Source organism: Leopardus geoffroyi, chromosome A3 (genome assembly GCF_018350155.1).
Source record: "Leopardus geoffroyi isolate Oge1 chromosome A3, O.geoffroyi_Oge1_pat1.0, whole genome shotgun sequence".
NCBI lineage: Eukaryota > Metazoa > Chordata > Mammalia > Carnivora > Felidae > Leopardus > Leopardus geoffroyi.
Genome location: NC_059336.1, coordinates 66,630,000 through 66,646,370, shown reverse-complemented (window position 1 = coordinate 66,646,370; position 16,371 = coordinate 66,630,000). Strand labels below are relative to the sequence as shown.

The following is a 16,371-nucleotide window of genomic DNA, read 5'->3' as shown; positions in this document are numbered from 1 at the left end:
GGAGTGTGGGAGAACACGTAACGGACTCTTCCTCTGAGCCTGAGCCAAAGCAGTTGACATCACAGTTACAGATGGGGAGTCTTGACCTCAGAGTCAGGCTGCAGGAGCTGGAAAGGTTGGATAGAATGGAGTTCTAGTGCCTCCATCATCTTTTTGCCCCTTTGAGAGTGGGCATCTGGTTTTTTTGATCTGAGACCTCGGTCTTTATGAAGATTCACCTGCTCTTCGTTTTTGCTCCTAACTTCCTGCGCCTGCCGACCAGCTGCCATCCCTTCTCTCTGCCCCATGGTTTCTGCTGCTTTCTTCTGCTGCCACCACCAGCTACTTCCCTCTTCTTTGGTCCCACACTCATATTGCAGAGGACAGAGCCTCTGCAAGCCTTTATCAATGTCTGCGTCACAAAAGACAAAGAGAGGCAAAGGGAAACTAAAGAGATGTGACAACCAATTGGAGTATGTGGTCTTGGGCTGGAGGGAAACACTGCTACGAAGAACATGAATGACGAACTGGCATATGGATGGGAGAGTAGATAAAATACTGTGTCAGAGTCAAATCCCCTCATTTGTTAACCGTGCCTGTGGTTATGTCAGACAATGACCCTTGTTCTTTGCAAACACACTGCAGTATTAAGGGGTAAATGGGCATGATTTATATGTGCTCAGATGGGTCAGAAGAAAATAAATAAGACATGTTTTTAAAAGAGGTCCACAGTGACCAACTTCTTGCCAAATTCCAAAGGGACAATTAAGGGAGGAAGAGAGTGAGAGTGGGAGAGAGTGAGTGAGACCAGGAGAGCAGGGACAGTCACCCCCAGTTGGGGACCCCCTGCATAGGGGGGCTCAGCCATGTCACAGGCTGTGGGCCAGTCCACAGAGGAGGAGCTTTGGTTGTGGAACCCACCCATGGTCCAATCAGCTGGCAGGCAGGCAGGCAGGGAAGTGTGGTCACATGGCCCAACACACAGCTCCTGTGGTGAGCTTGTCATGTTTCTGGGCTGCCTGGTATCTGAACCTCTTTGCTAGTTGGGGACCTTCCAGTATCTTGAGTGGCTTTCACTTAAGGAGTGTCCTCTCTGGCTGCAGAAGGGGCGAGAGCAGCAGGCAGTACTGAGGATCCTTTATTCCTCCTCACTGAAGCTGGGGCCCAAGCCTCCAGCCAGTGGAGTGAAGCTGCCAGCTTCTGGGCACACAAGGTACCCCTGTACCTGTGTGTCATCCCCTGTGACGCTGCAGTCCCTGTGATGCATGTTTCTATGGATCTCAGAGGGGCCATCCTGCTGCTGCAGTGATGGGCACCTCTGTGTCTCTCTCTCAAGGGCCAGTGAGCTGGTGCTGTGTAGTGTCTTCAGAAGGCGGTGGAAAGAATGCTGGCTCTGTAGGCCAGGACCTAGGTTCTCAGGCACCATAACCTCTCCACCTTTCATGGGGACAAGACCCACCTCCCAAGGTTGTCGACCACCAAAGGAGCAATGTGACAAGTAAAGTGCCTTATAACACTTATACCTTATACACTTTGTTTCGTGCAGAGAAAACATTAGGATAGTTGCTGCCACTTTGATTCCAAGAAAGCAGCCAGTTAGTAGTAGAGCAGTGCCTTTGAGTCCAGGCTGGGTGCTGACTCCATCACAGAAGCCAGACTGCAGCTCCTTTGGCCCCAGGTCCATGCACTGCAGTCACTGCCCTAGGGCACCTGTGTGGGAGTCATTCCTGGAGCCACCTCCAATGGGTCTCTGTCCTTTGCAACTGGAAGAGACTGATAAAAATTCCAAGAAATTTCTTGCAGGGGGCAGAGAGCAGGATACTCTCCCCGTCACAGCCTTCCCAGCCTCCACAATCCTTCAGATCAGTGTCATGGGGGTTGGTACCACAGGTCGCTTATGTGTGAGGCTCCCTGATTATGGGTTGCCATCAAGAGCTGGCAGCATGGGCTGGGGGAGGTTTGTTTAGTTGGAAGCTTCCCAAGGCTGAGAAATATTTGCATGGTGATGACATCTGAGCGCCCCGTGGGGGAGCAAATGCAACAATGAGCACTTTGGTATCAGAAAGGAGTCTGGGTGTTGGTGGCTGAAATTCCATTCATATTTATGCCTGTAGATAAACACTATTAATACTGAAGGGCTGTGTCCTAGAGTGTGGTGGGGGTGTTGGAGGTCCACGGGGCGACCGTGCAACCCTGAGTCTTTTCCCCAGACTCCAGCCCTTGTTCTGGCACCAAGTTTGTATGTGGACACGGGGTTTGTATGTGAACAGGGGGTCTGCCGACGGGACCCAGGGGTCAGGAAATGCCTGGGTCTCCACTACTGCCTGACTTTCCAACATCTGACCAACTAATGTCAGCTTGTGTCAGGAATAGGAAGGTCTCCCCTCCCTCCATTCTCTTCTTGGTAAGATGAGCTTTCTAGACCTTTCTCCAGGGCTGGCAGACAATGTGACACCACCTATGGCCTCAGGCAACATTTTAATGCTCACCAGGGTCCTTCAGCTGGGGGTGAGGGTGGGAAATAAATACTGATACTAATTGTTAAATCACTGAAGACTGTTTCCTAAAGTATTAAAGTGAAAGCTGGCACCCACCAGCTCCAAAAAAGGCCGTTCCTCTCTGGAACAGCAAAACCACACCCCAAGCGTAGGGCTGAGGTTGGGAGCAGAGGCCAGACTGCTGTGAGGCCACAGGAGTGGGAAGTTCTTGTGTAGGCCAAGTTCTAGGGGAAGCCTCCAGGGCAGGTCTCTTGAGAGTAGGTGGCTGCAGTCCTGGGGGTGCATCAGTTGATCCCTTGGGGCACGTGAAGAAAATAGAGCTTCTGTGCAAACTTACGTCATCCTCCAAAACTTTGATGCATGTTTATAACGTGTATGTAGTCTATTAGAAATGGGTGTAACACGTTTTAGGAGCATACTGGTATGGACTTCATAGCACAGGTGGCGGACCAGGATGCATGCAGCCGGGATCCTCACCACGCAGCCCTCTCTTGGTGCTTCTCCTCCAGGTGCTGGAGATGCTCCACCAGCAGCGCCCGCAGGGCATGCTCTCTTGTTCGGATGACCAGTCTGGCCCTGGTCTCTCCCAGCTGGGCGCTAGAGAGTTAGCAGGGGGCTCAGGCCCACCTGAGTTACAGGTGGCAGGCCGCCTGGACCCCCCTCTGCCTCCTTCCACCCACCTCCAGGTTTCAGCACCTCCCTAGCCCTCTCTGCTCTCACCTGCTCAAACCAAAGTCTCTTCCTGCGCCCCTCCCTCCCCCACACCCCTCCCACTAGTGTGGCCTGTCCTGGTGACCTCTCAGACTTCTCTCCTCCATGCCATACTCCCCCTTCTCTAGGCGCTCAAAGCCTGTTCTAGGATACCTGTTGGATGAAATGAACACGCTGTGTCCCTTTCAAGGGTCTCTTTATCCAAGACCTTTATTTCAAACTGCCAGCAGCTTGGCCCAGCCCTCTGAGGCTTCTCCAGAGGAACGCTGCAAGCCAAAATGCATTTGGTGCCTTTCCTATTACCGATAACTGACTACCAATCTTTGGGCACCCTGAGGCAAATCAATAGCATTTGCTTTTTCTGTTTAGTTTTTTTTCCTTATAGAATTTCAGATAAAAATAGATCTCTATCACACACACACACACACACACACACACACACACATATATATTATATTTATACATGCGCACATCGAGACAGAGATCCTTCAACCAAGCGGTGAAGGATCCGGTGTCCTCTGCAGTGCTCCTTACGAGTGGGAAGGCCAGGAGGGGCAGGCCCTCTCTGGGAGGCCCCTGGGGGTGTGCAGTGCTGAGCCAGTGAGGTGAGGAGGACAGGTCTCCCACTGAGGAGCAGACTCGGCAATGTCAAACCAGGGCGGCCCTTGCCCAGTCTGTCCACACACTCTCATCTTAAGATGAGAGAGACGTACCAGATGGAGCTTTAAAACTAAAACCCAAAGTGCAGAGAAAAAAGGAATTCCCTGATAGGCCGGAGGGGCTGACTTCTTGGGGGAGAATTCCAAGAGCATCATACAGCAGGGCTAGGGGAATTGACAGGGAAGATACCCAATCCCCCAGCCCCAGGTCCCCTGCTGACAAGGATCTGCTCTGTCCCCTCCTCTGGTCTCCACAGTCCCCACTGGGCCCCAGGCAGGGGGAGCCAAATGGCCAGGTTGACGGGCAGGATGGGGGTGGGGGTTGGGTCACCCATAAAAGCCTGAAGTGGCAATGGGCTGTGGGTGGTGAGATGTGCTGGGGTCAGTCCTAGAGACTGCCCTTCTTCATACCATTGTCCTCAGAGGGTTCTGCATTGTACCCATAGCCCAGAAACTTAAGGCTTGAAGGAGCATGTTGATGCAAAGTATTAGGAAGAACTGGGTCCAGCTGCCATGTTTGTATCCTAGGATCTAGAGCCTAGGGGGGCCATTGGGGGAATATTCCCAGAAAGGTGAGTATGGCAGAAATGGAAGTGGAGTTAGGGATGGTGCTCGGTGCCCCTGGTCAGGCACCAGAGGCCCAAAAGGCACTTGGCAGCAGAGGGGAAGAGCAGTGGGGCCCAACTGGCCTCACAGGGCAAAGAGGGGCAAAGCTGGGCATCCTCCAATTACTCAAACCTGGGAGAGGGACCCAGAGATCCTAACTTCTTCCCATTTGCCAGCAGAATCTTCAAGCCCGGACTGCTCTGGGCAAGACCTGAGAATTACCTAAAACCCTGTAGTGAGACTGGGGCTGAGACCAGGACCGTGGGGCTCCCTGGGCACAGAGGCACAGGTGGAGGTAAAGTTCAGCTGTAAGGCTCCCCAACCTGTGCTCTTGGGAAGCAAGTCTGGTCACTATGACTGTAAGTCACTTAGGGTCCAAGCATACCATCTCTTGAGGCACCGAGTCAGGAACAGGGGAAAACCCTCGTGGCCTAGTCAGAGGGCAGCTTGTGGCACTCATCTTTGGTGTTGGAGAACAGGGAGCTGAAGTTCAAGGCTAATACCTGTGCAGTCACTGGAAAATCTAGGGTCAGGGATGTGGAGGGTGGTAGGTATAGTATGGGGGCTTCTAGACAGTGGGGGGGGGGGGGGAAGTACCTAGGAGACCCAGACCCTTACTGCACATTTAGATGATGCACAAACACATTTAGAGATGCCCCCATGCTGATGTGGCTTCCCAGCTACTTCCTTGCTCATAAACGCCACAATGTCGGTCTGAATCCCAAGGAGCAAAGAATTTGCTTTTGATGCAAATCTGGTCCACCCAGCTCCAGAAGAGCAGCTCCCGGACCCAGCTGTCCCTGGAAGGAAAGCAGGGCTGGAGTGGGGGAGGCGAGGAGAAGTAGGGCTGCAGCCTGCAGAAGTGTTCCCTAGAGATGTATTTTTCTGAGGTCCCACATCACCCCTGCCCTGTACTCCCTGCTGCCTGCCTGCATCTGCCTGCCCCCCACTCCTTAGGGCAGCCCCCTCCCACCCTGCTGCTGCTGTGCAATGTTACAGCTCTCTGGGGATGATGGAGAAGGGCAGTACTGGGCTGCTGGCCTCCAGCTCGAGGGCAGTGAGGAAGCAGTCGACGGCGGCCTCGCTCTGGCCCTGGGCCTGCAGCACCTCACCCAGACCCTGCCAGGCCTCGTGGCAGGTGCTCTGCCTCTCCACGGCGTCCCGCAGCACCTTCTGGGCCAGACTCTTGTGGCCCAGCCGACTCAGCATCAGACCCTGGGGAGCAAGCACAGGGTGAGGTTAGTGAAGGGCATCCTGGAGCAGGGGCATCCTGGCCATCAGGGCAGGGCTCTGAGTCTCAGGCTTGGGAACCATCAAGTGACCGTTCTTGTTACCCATGCAAATCCTACCGTCCCCGCCCCAGCCCTGCTTCCCAGATCACCCGCTGTGAGAGTGCTGTCCCTCCTGGCCCCAAGGATGAGCTTTCAAGTCAGCAGACCTGGCTTTGCATCTCCCCATTATAGCTGGGGATCCTGGCAAGTTACCTCTCTCTGGTCCTCAGTTTCCTCATCTGTAAACGGGAAAGACTACAATATCCACCTCTAGGTTTGTCAAGTTTACAGGAGTCAGTCTATGTAAAGCACCTGGACAGTGTCTGGCATGTGTGAGCTCTCAAATGGGTGTGTTACCCTGAGGCCTTGCTGCTGCACGTGGTGGGACCCTTCCCCCTGAGGGATGTGTGCCATGGGTTTCAGACTCTACAACTTTAAGCTTATAGGTAGGTGGGGGCAGCTCCTCTGCCTTCATCAGCAGTGGTCTTCCTGGGACATCGGGGTCCCCAGATGGCCTGACAGGTGAGGGTCACAGGAGGGCAGATGCCAGGTAGGAGAGGCTCTGGGGAGATGGATCAGGGGTGGATCAGGGGCTGCTGTTTGTCTTCAACAACCCCCGTGGCAGAGAGGAAGTGACAGGAATCGTCATAAACATTTGGGAAGTGAAACTGGCGCCCCGTCCCTTCTATGTCCTCTTCCACTCATATTGGGGAGGGTGCCCGGAGGTGGGAGATAGGGTGGTGAGTAGGGGGGGTGGCCAGAACCCCCTGCAGCCTCCAGTCCCAGAAAGGCTGCTTTGTGCCATCCCACTGATCTGTGTTCCAGCCCTCAGAGGCACGGGGTGGCAGCACAGGGGGCCCTCCTCTCATTCAGAGATTTGAGGTAAAGCCTAACACTGACTTCCTGGACAGATGGAGGCTGGGGTGGGGGAGGGAAGCTGCCTTCTATGTGCCTGGAGCCCCCTCTTGGGTGCTCGCCCACTGATGGCCGTGTACATTTTTAGCTGGAACATTTTCCTCTTCACCACGCTCCCCAGAGTTAGGCCCTGTTGCTATGGAGACCCACTGGGGAAGATGCACATGCCTGACTTCATAAAGTCCTCTGAGAGCTTGGAACACGACCAATTAGGCAAGAGTGAAAGATGGTGCTCAGGAAGCCCTAGGAAAAGCCTCTTCCTCTCCAGAGGCGCTAGCTGGTGGTGGTCCTGTGGCCAGGGGCCAGGAAAGCAACGGGGAGCCATATTCACAGTGCCTTTTCAACCCAGGGTGAAGCTGTCTGCAGAGAACCACACGGATGGGGTGGAGGACAGGGGAGCTGTGGCAGGGCGGAGCCACATGGGAGCCATGCTGACTCAGGGCTGCCTGGGACCAGAGGGCAGTGCCCAGTCTGGCCAGCAGGGCTCCAGGCCAAGCCGCGCTGCCCGCATGGCCTGGGAGCTAGACCCTGAGCAGCTCACGATGGAACAGAGCCCACAGGGAGGAGGGAAGGAAGGCGAGACGACAGGCTGCCAGACACCCAAATTAAGCACCAAAAACGGAAGGTTTGAGCCCTGTGAGTTCTGCCCCTGGAGGAGCAAGAGGACAGATGGGGAGGGCCGGCAGAGCCTCCCAGAGAGACGGCGGGGCTGCAGTGATCTTACACACCAAGATTTCTATACTGAGCTTCCATGTGAGATTTTGTTTGACAAGAGGGCTCCACTGCTAAAATGGAGTTCAAAAACCCCTGATCTCAAGAAGTGTGTGGGTGTTTGGAAAGGGGCCAGACGTCCCTGCAGGCTGAACAGGGTGTGTGTGTGTGTTTCTCTCTCTCTCTCTCTCTCTCTCCTGGTTTGACTCTCAGTTAGGAAGTTTGCAGAAGGCTCCTCTGCATGTTTCGTGTAGAGGAAAAAGCCAGGGCTCCTCAGCCCGAAGACCTCGGCTGGGCTGGAATCCCAGCTTTGCCACTGACAAGCGCAGTGACCGTGGGCAAGTGGCCCATTTTCTCTGAGCTGTGGTTTCCTCATCTGCACCCAGGGAACAGAACAGTGTTTCCCGGTGGGTAACTGTGCAGGTTCTGCAGTGATGAGTTTGAAATCATGTAGTCAGGGTGCACGGTGGGCAGACAGCAAACGGAAGGGTCCCCAGGATGCACAGAGGGTCCTGCCTGAGTGAGGAGTAGTAGGAAGTGGTTCCTCTAGAAGGCAAGGCTCTCTGTGGGTGAAGACTGGGGACTGGGGTGGGGTTGGATCACGTCCCCCACACCCTGGGGTGCTGACCTCAGAGCCTGAAAGGAGACACCGGGCTGGGGTCAGGCTGGGGCCCCGAGGCCCAGGGCCTGTAACAGGATCTGCTGCCACCTGCCTGAGACACCAGCCTGTTCATGTTTGGTAGCAACTCAGAGCTGTTTGCTGCCTGACAACTGGGCAGAGCCTGCCTTGGGGAGACGTGAGGTCTCACCTGCTCTGCCCCCAGCCTGGTGCTGTGCCAAGGGCCCTCCATCGCCCTCCTGGCACCCCCACCCCAGCTGACCAGAGAATAGGTCTCCAGGGAGATGGTGGGAATACAGTTCCATCCAAATGTCCCTGGTGACTCTTACCTGACTCTGGCCAGGGGGCACCTGTGCCAAGAGAAACCAGACCTGTTGGTGACTCAGCCTCTGACCCTCACCTGGGAGATGTCATAGCCGCCACCCGTAGCAGTTAGCAAGCAATGTTATGGCAGTTGAGCACTGCGCCTGTGGGAGGGACCAGGTTACAGTCGCTCAGGGAAGGCAGGGCTATGGGGGAAGTTCCCAGAAATTCCCAACTCCATCCATTCTTTCTTCCCTCCCTTCCTGGACCTCAGAGACGAGGCAGCATCTGGCCTCATCTCAACCACCGAGGAGCCTGCTCCCCGAGGAAGCCTTCCCCGAGGTCAGCATCTCCTGGCCACACCATCACCTTGAGACTGTGCTCCATTACTGTGGGCTCTGGTGTGGGATCCCTGCCCTGCCCCCTTCTTAGGCTGGGAGGGACAGGGTCCTTGGCTCCTGCCTGCTTTGCTATTCCTCACAGGATGGCAGCTCAAAAGAAATGTCCCAGGCTTGGAGCCAGGTACACCATAGGCAGTGTGCATGCTTACTGCCCTGTTTAGGCCACAAAGACAGGTAGCCCGAGGGGCTCTCTAAGGGGGACCCTCCCTGTTGGAAGACTAGGTTCTCTTGGGGGGGGGGGGTGGGTACATGGGCCTGGGATGGGGAAGAAGGGAAAGAAGGGCCCCCAACTTCCTTTTTCAGAATTGCTACTGCATCTCACCCCATTAATTCTGTGCCTGACACTGTCCCCCAGAAGGGAGGGGCAGCAGGAAGGTCCTGACTGTGTGTGTGTGTGTGTGTGTGTGTGTGTGTGTGCGTGTGCATGTGCGTGTGCGTGTCTTTCTTCTTCTAGGGAAGGCCTGCCCTGGGAAGCAGCCCCTACAGCTAGGCCAGCTGCAGGCCAGGCTGAGAGCTCCCTCCCTGTCCCTACCCTCAAGTATTTATAGAAGTTATTTTGGGAATTTTCTTTCTGAGCTCAAGGCACATTCCTGGGATTCTGTAACAGCCTTTCCAGCTGGGAAGCAGGGAAGTAGCTAGAGGTGCTAGAGCCTCCTGGTCCCAGGAGCCCTCTTCCAGGGGACCCTAGGGCTGCAGGGAGGAGCCTGGGGTGGGGTCACCTCTGAGGCTGCTCCCTCCACCCACCCTGAGGCTGACACACCCTGTGGTGTGTGTGGGGGGAGGGGGTCGGCCCACATTCCAGCTCCAGCTCAGCCACCCCACCCCCCCACCTCCCAGCAGGCCCCAGGCCCTCCCAGGTGTGTCAGCCTCAACCTGTCCAACCAGACTGGGAATGAGCTGTCTCTCCAGGCTGAGAACAGAGCCCACATATCACCACATCCCTCCTGGACCTGGGGCAGCTCCAAGGCCCCCGGGGCTGGTCCTCCCTCCCCTTTAGGAGAAGGGGCACAAATCCTTCTAGACTCCACCCAGCACCTGATTGACAAGCTCCACCGATTCACTTGGAGCCCAGCAAGGTGGGGGTCTTTGGGAGTAGCAGAGGTGGCCATGCTCCTGTGGCAGAACCCAGGCCTTCCTTCCTCCTCCTGTCCCTCACCCTCACAGAGGTGAGATGTCTAGGAACACCGGTGGGCCTCTAGGCTCAGCCTCTCGGTGGGCCTCTCGGTGGGGGTTGTCTTCACAAGGCCAGGGCCAGGATCAGAGATAAACACTGGCTTGATGAGAAGGCCCATCACGTCCTGGGGGGCTCCCTTGCCAGCCCTGTCCCTAGGCAGGGGGCTGGGCCTTTCCTCCTCCCACATTCTGGGCTGGTTTCAGGTTCTGGGCCTGCTGGAGGCTCTGCCTACCCAGGAGCACAGCTAGGCCCTCAGGGCTAGGTCAGGAGCCTGGACTTCATGTTCTCAAAGTGAATACCCTGTGGTGGGCAGTGAGTGGGGTGGTGCCATTTCAGAAGCTCCCCTCTCTGAGCAGGAGGGGTGGGTGCTGGCATACTGGACAAGGGGAAGGCTGGACCCTGCTGCACCCTCCAGACATGATGAGTCTTTCAGACCATCGATTCTGGAGCGAAATTAAGCCGACAGTGCTTAACTATTGTTCTGACCTGAGTCTATGACAGCCTGACAGAAGGCATCCCTTCCACTTCCTCGTCAGGGTTGGTGAGGACTTCAGGAGACCACAGTGAAGCCCAAGATGTTCCAAAAGTCCTGAGCCAGAGCCAGGGGAACCTGCCTTCACCCTCTCGCAGGTCTCTGAACCAGGGCTGAGGGTGCGTTGTGTGGTCTGGGGGCTGTGTCAGCCCAGGAATGAGGTGGGTGGGCACGGGCCTGAACCCCAGTGAGGCCCATGCTGGCCTTGCCCTCCCACCTCCCCACACAGTGAGCCTTTGGAACTCCCTTCTCCCTCCCTGTCCACTCTACTTTCCCACCAGGGAATGCAGACCTCAGGTAGTATTGGGAAGGGACGAGGGAGAGAAAACTCGCAATAAAACCACAGCAGGAGGAGGTCAAATGGCCAACAAGACGTTTCTGCTGAACTTTCCTGCCAAACAGAGCAATGTTCCTGTCTACTGGAGCTGGTAGGGCAGAAGCTGACTGTGAAGAGGGACTGTATGTGTGTGAGAGAACTCAGGGTCTCTGCACACCCAGCACAAGACTTCCGGGCCTTCCGGTTCCTTCAGGCTGCCTGCATTCTCAAAGCCACCTGCCACAGCTCAGGAAGCCAACAAGGAGGGAGAAGCCTAGAGCGGGTGGGGTGTCCTGGACCCTGAGGCATCAGGCCCCAGGAACCAGAAAACCTGCTCATCTGTGTGTTTGCCAGCCTCATTCAGAGCAGGGAACCTTCAGAGGGCCAGGCACTGGGTTTCACTTTTCAGCTGCTCGGGACACCTTTCCTCCTGAAAGTCAGGAAGCAGAGGCTGAACCTGCCTGACCACAACAGAGCCCATAGTGGAAAGCCAAGCAGGGCCTCCCTAGAACCTGGCCTTCCCTGCTGCTCCTCCCAGCAGCCTCACATCATGCCTGTTTAGCTGAAGAGCCCAGCTGTGAAACTGTTCTCACCCTTAACTCAGACTCCTGCCTACTGAGCAGGCATTCCCTGCTCTCGGCTAAGGTCAGCGTGGCCTTGCACTGTGTATACCCTTGTCCCAGGCACAGGGCACTTGGGGCCCGGGTCCTGCACATCTCTGCCTTGGCCAGACTCGCCTGATGGGCTCAGGAAGGACAGAGAGGCTCTGCTACAAAGAATCTCTGGAACTTGGCTCTTGGCTCTACTTCCCTCTGCAAACAAAGAGCATCTGAACTTGGCCTGGGAGCTGTGCTTCACAGTGAAAAAGGTAAAAGTAACCCCAACCACTGGGCCATTCACTTACACAATTATTTAACCTAATTCTTAAAAAAAAAAATTTTTTTTAAGTTTATTATTTTGAGAGAGAGACAGAGTGTGAGCAGGGGAGGGGCTCAGAGAGACAGAATCTGAAGTAGGCTCCAGGCTCTGAGCGGTCAGCACAGAGCTCAACATGGGGCTCTAACTCATGAACTGCGAGATCATGACCTGAGCCGAAGTCAGATGCTTAACCCACTGAGCTACCCAGGTGCCCCTAACCTAATTCTAATGAGAGACCTAGGTGCTTGGCATTGTGATTACCACTTTACAGATGAGGGCACTGAGGTTCTGAGAGGTTGAAGGACTTGGTCATGGAGGAATAGTGAATATAGGCAAAGTAGGACTCAAGTCCAGGTCACTTAGCCTTGAAGGCTGTGTTCCAACCTCTAGACACGAGCTGGCTCTGACACTGGGGCTTAAAGACCATCCCAGCCAGGGGCGCCTGGGTGGCTCAATCGCTTGAGTGTCTGACTGACTTCAGTTCAGGTCATGATCTCCCGGTTTGTTGAGTTTGAGCCCTGCGTTGGGCTCTGTGCTGACAGTTCGGAGCCTGGAGCCCGCTTTGAATTCTGTGTCTCCCTCTCTCTCTGTCCCTCCCCTGCTCATGCTCATTCTCTCTCTTTCTCTCAAAAATAAATAGAAACATAAAAAGAAAAAACCCCAGCCACACAGCTTCAGAGGAAAACTACAGGGAGCTCTGAGGCCCTGGGTCCTTGCCCAGCATCCCCTCCCTACCTTCTCAGCACCCTGCTGGCACCATGGGCCACCAGGCAGCCCAAGGGAATCTGGGCCAATGACCCTTGTCCCACAGCAGGAAGTCAAGCAGTCTGGTCACAGGTGGAGCTCAGCCTTAGGCCATTTGCTATCACATCCTCCACATGAATGATGACAAAAATGCCTGGTGCTGACTTACCTTTTCACAGCACTCAGCCTATCTGAGCCCTAAAATCTTCCCTTTGAGGTCACAAGGGCCTGAATTATTATCCCCATTTGAGACAAGAGAAAACTGAGCCAGTGAGGGGAAGTAATCTCTAAGGCTTTCAGAACTCAAGGGATGGCAGGGCTATCTGTCGGTCTTAGATGTGTCACCTCTACAGTCTAGTCTTGCCCTCCAGGATTGGGGATGGGGCCAGTCAGGGGAGGAGGATGGCAGGAGCTCTGTGCATCCAGAGTTCACCTCTCTGGCCTCAGACAGCAGAGCTTGTTGTAGGATTCCCACAGCACCTGCAAAAGGCCTAACCCAGAACCTCGGGGCAGGCAGGGCGGAGCTCTGGTCCTGGCTGACTCAGGCCTCGCCTTAGGGAGCGCAGGAATGGTGGTGGGGAGCTTCCAGGGACTTAGGGCAGGTGCGGCAAGCCCCAGCGTGGGGAAAGAGGGGCCAGAGTCTCTTGAGCTGGCCACACTATGGCCATGCCCCTGATCCCTCAAGCCCACTTGAGGAACGAGGCAGCAAACCCCATGCTGGGAGCGAGAGGGAATGAATGCAGAGAAATAATTCACTGCCCCACTCTCATTGGGGTAATGGACGACAGAAACGCTGTCTTCCTGTCTTTCCAGGGGCATCTGGAGACAGAAGAGGCTGGATCACCTGGCCAGGACTGCTTCAGAAATTACATCCCCAGGAATTACATCACAGGAGCCAAAGTTCATTTAGGGCAGTTTCCCCCCTTGCTGCTGGGGTGCCCAAGGAGGAAAGCGTTCTGGGGAGACGGGGCAATGAGAGCCTGGAACTCTGGCCTAAGAAGAAAGCATGACCACGGGCAAGAGCCAGTGAGGAGCAGGGAAGCCTGGCCAGAGAGGCGCGAGGAAACCCCAGAGCCTGTCCTTGGGACAGCAGGGTGGGGGCCGCCCACAGACACAGGTGCAGGGATGCAGCATGCCTGTCCACTCCTGGCCGACGCTCTTGAGCTGTCTCTTGCAGTGAGACAGGCTGCATCAAAGCATCCACACTCCTGGCTCAAGCAAGGGGTGGGCAAGGAGAATGAGTCAGCCTGTGGCTGAGGCTAGTGACCCTCCCACCATTAAAGTCAGGGGACCTCATGGTCCTCCTGGGAGGGCTCTCAGTGACTTGACCATTCCATTAGTTCCTCCTGGGTTCCTTGCCTTCCCCAGGCATCCTTGTTCCCTCGGAGATGCAGAAGGACTCCTGAGAGGTGGCAGGGAAGAGAGAGGCTCAGAGAGAGAGGGGTGTAGGCACCTCGGATTCCTCTCCACCAAGCCCATGGAGCCCTTCTGAAAAACACTGTCACCTGGGGGCCAACTCCTCTGCTTCCTTTCTCATGTTTCCTCAGAGCAGGCAAGTCGAGTTCAGGCTTCCCCTCCGTAATGAGATTCTTCTGCCTGTAAGTTAAGTGCTGAACACCCAGGCTGAGTGAGTAGGGTTTCTGGCTACCTGGTGGGGAGGCTGAGACCTAGCTGGCAAAGACTGTTTGGATCTGCTCCTGAGATTTCACTGGGAATTTCCATCTGCAGAGAGCATGGCATTTTCTTTCTGCACCTGGAAGTCTCCTGAAGCAACCTGGCCCTCCGTGAGCCTAGTGGAGGTGGCCGCCTGCAGGGCTGGGGTTTGACGGCACAGACACTTCTGGGGCACTGCTGAGGCACAGTGGAGACTCTTCCCTGGCAAAGCACCACTAAGCTGGTGTCTCTTTCCTGCCTGTTGGGTAGAAAAGCCTGAGCTGAGCCCAGGGTGGAGCCTGAACCATGGAAATACCTCCCATCACATCCAGGGCAGGGAGGGTGGCAGGACCTGGAGAGTAGAGAACCTGCTTCGGGGCCAAAGTTCATTTTCTTAGAAATGCCAGGACCCTGCCTCCTAAAAGCAATCACCTTCCACTCCCAGAAGCTTTCTCTGGCCTGTCCTCAAAGTTCCTGTCCCCATGCACACAGCCCTAGGGAGAGGTCCTGAGGCTGGCCCCCCTGGTGTTTGATGATCCTGCCCTAAGGACTGTAAGGCTGAAGCTGGCACCCACACAGCTCACCGAGGGACCCAGAGCTCTCCCGGCCCAGCCTGTGGGTGGCTGTGCTCTCAGGGGAGGGGTGCCTCTCCTCTCCTTGCACCTATCAGAGGCTGATGTCCTCAGAGAACCACCGTGGTGTGGCAAGGCCAGGATGCACTCCTTGGGAACCTGCCTTGGCAATGACTGACTGCATGGGGGTCTGGATGGGTATCAGTTCCCCTTCCCATTTTTTTCTCTGGATAGTTCTCCAAGAATGCACCCACCTCCAGAGTTCATGAAGGCTGAGACAACTGATGTGTCTCCGTCACTCTCTATTATTTTTATGGCAAATCCCTTACATAAATGCCAAGTTGACTTAGACCAACAGGTAGTGGTTCCCCTGATGTTGCACCATGGTAAAGAACATCTAAAGGTCACGTGTGTGCTCGGTGAGAAAAAGTTCTGTGATTGATTAGCAATGTCTGTCACGGGTATGGGACTGGAGACTAGAAGTTTATACGTTGTTCTGCCTTCTCTGATGTTGCACTGAAGACTTTTAGGAGCACTTTCACATGTGCCACCTCATTTGATTAGAAGTGACCTAGAATGATGTAGATTATTATTCACTTACAAAAGGAGACATCAGGAACATGGAAGTTAAGTGTGTCTTTTCCTAAATCACCCAAGTGAATTGGGGCCAGAGCCAGGATTAGATCCTAGATGTCCCGAGTTTGAAGCCAGCACAGGGAAGGCACTCACATCAGGGAATGCTGGTGATCAACATACCAAAGTGTTCCTTCCTGTGTCTTTGGGAAAAGAGTGCTTAATAAATCTCCAGGCTTGCAATTTGCTATTCTTCATGCATATGTGTGGGATGCTGGCAGGAACAGAGCATGTGGAAAGCAAATGGGCTGCCCACGCCAGAGCCGACTGCCCCTCTGGTTGCTTGTAACTTTCAACAGTGGGCAGGCCTGGCCCTGACTTGCTCTAATTTCATCAAATCAGCAAGGCACCCCGGGAAGAGAAAAGGGACCATTTCAGAAACATCTGCAGGGAGCCACTCTGGACAGCTATTCAGTTACCATGGAAACCCACCCTAGGAAACTGCTTCAATTTCAGGAAAATCGCTACAAACAATAATAAGCATAAATGAAAAATGGTACACTGTTACTTCAAAATTGTACTTGTTATTGGGTTTTAGGGACTGAGCCGGCAGGCACATATCCGTGAGCGCAGTGGAAGGCAGACATCTCTGCCTGGCTGCAGGCCTGATGACAGAGCCCACATCCTCCCTCCCACCTCCCTCATCAAGTGTCTGGATGTGACCTCCGGGGAGGCATTTGTCAGAGGAACTCATGTCTGAATTGCGGGAGGAAGGAGGACGTGCCTTGCAAAAAACAAACATTTGCTGAGCAGACTGCAAGGCAACACAGAGCCATGTGGAGGGGAACATGGGCCAGGTGTGATGTCACTGCGTGGGCTTTCTTCAGCTAACGCTGAACATTCACATGGGTCCAAAGTAGATATCCTTTAAGAAATCGGGCAGCAGGAGTAATAGCTGAGCTGGGAGTCTCTACTGTAATCTGTTTTCAGGGACTCTTGGGCTGGAAAGGACCTTGTAAAGATGACTTAGCCCAGCTCCTCCCCCAAGTGGTGTTTCCATTCTGTTGGCAGTGTCTTCAGCAGACGGTTCCTGAGTTTGTACTTGGACTATTCTAAGAGCTGTACGGTTTTTCCTGACACTGAGCGGAAATCGAACTCCCTGTGGCTTCTCGTGAACGAATCAGACCCCTTTTGGCAATGATAACCCTCCAGCCAT

The 16,371-nt window shown here is 54.8% G+C and overlaps 1 protein-coding gene across 3 annotated transcripts in view; it reads right to left on the bottom strand.

Moving 5' to 3' along the window:
* Positions 1–3,380: 3,380 nt before the first annotated feature.
* TTC7A (tetratricopeptide repeat domain 7A) overlaps positions 3,381–16,371 on the bottom strand; it is a 123,672-nt gene continuing 110,681 nt past the window's right edge. For all 3 annotated transcript variants that reach the window (XM_045445955.1, XM_045445958.1, XM_045445956.1), the window contains one exon: positions 3,381–5,668. In XM_045445955.1, the coding sequence (XP_045301911.1) occupies positions 5,447–5,668 (222 nt within the window). In that variant the 3' untranslated portion in view covers positions 3,381–5,446. The remainder of the gene's footprint in view (positions 5,669–16,371) is intronic.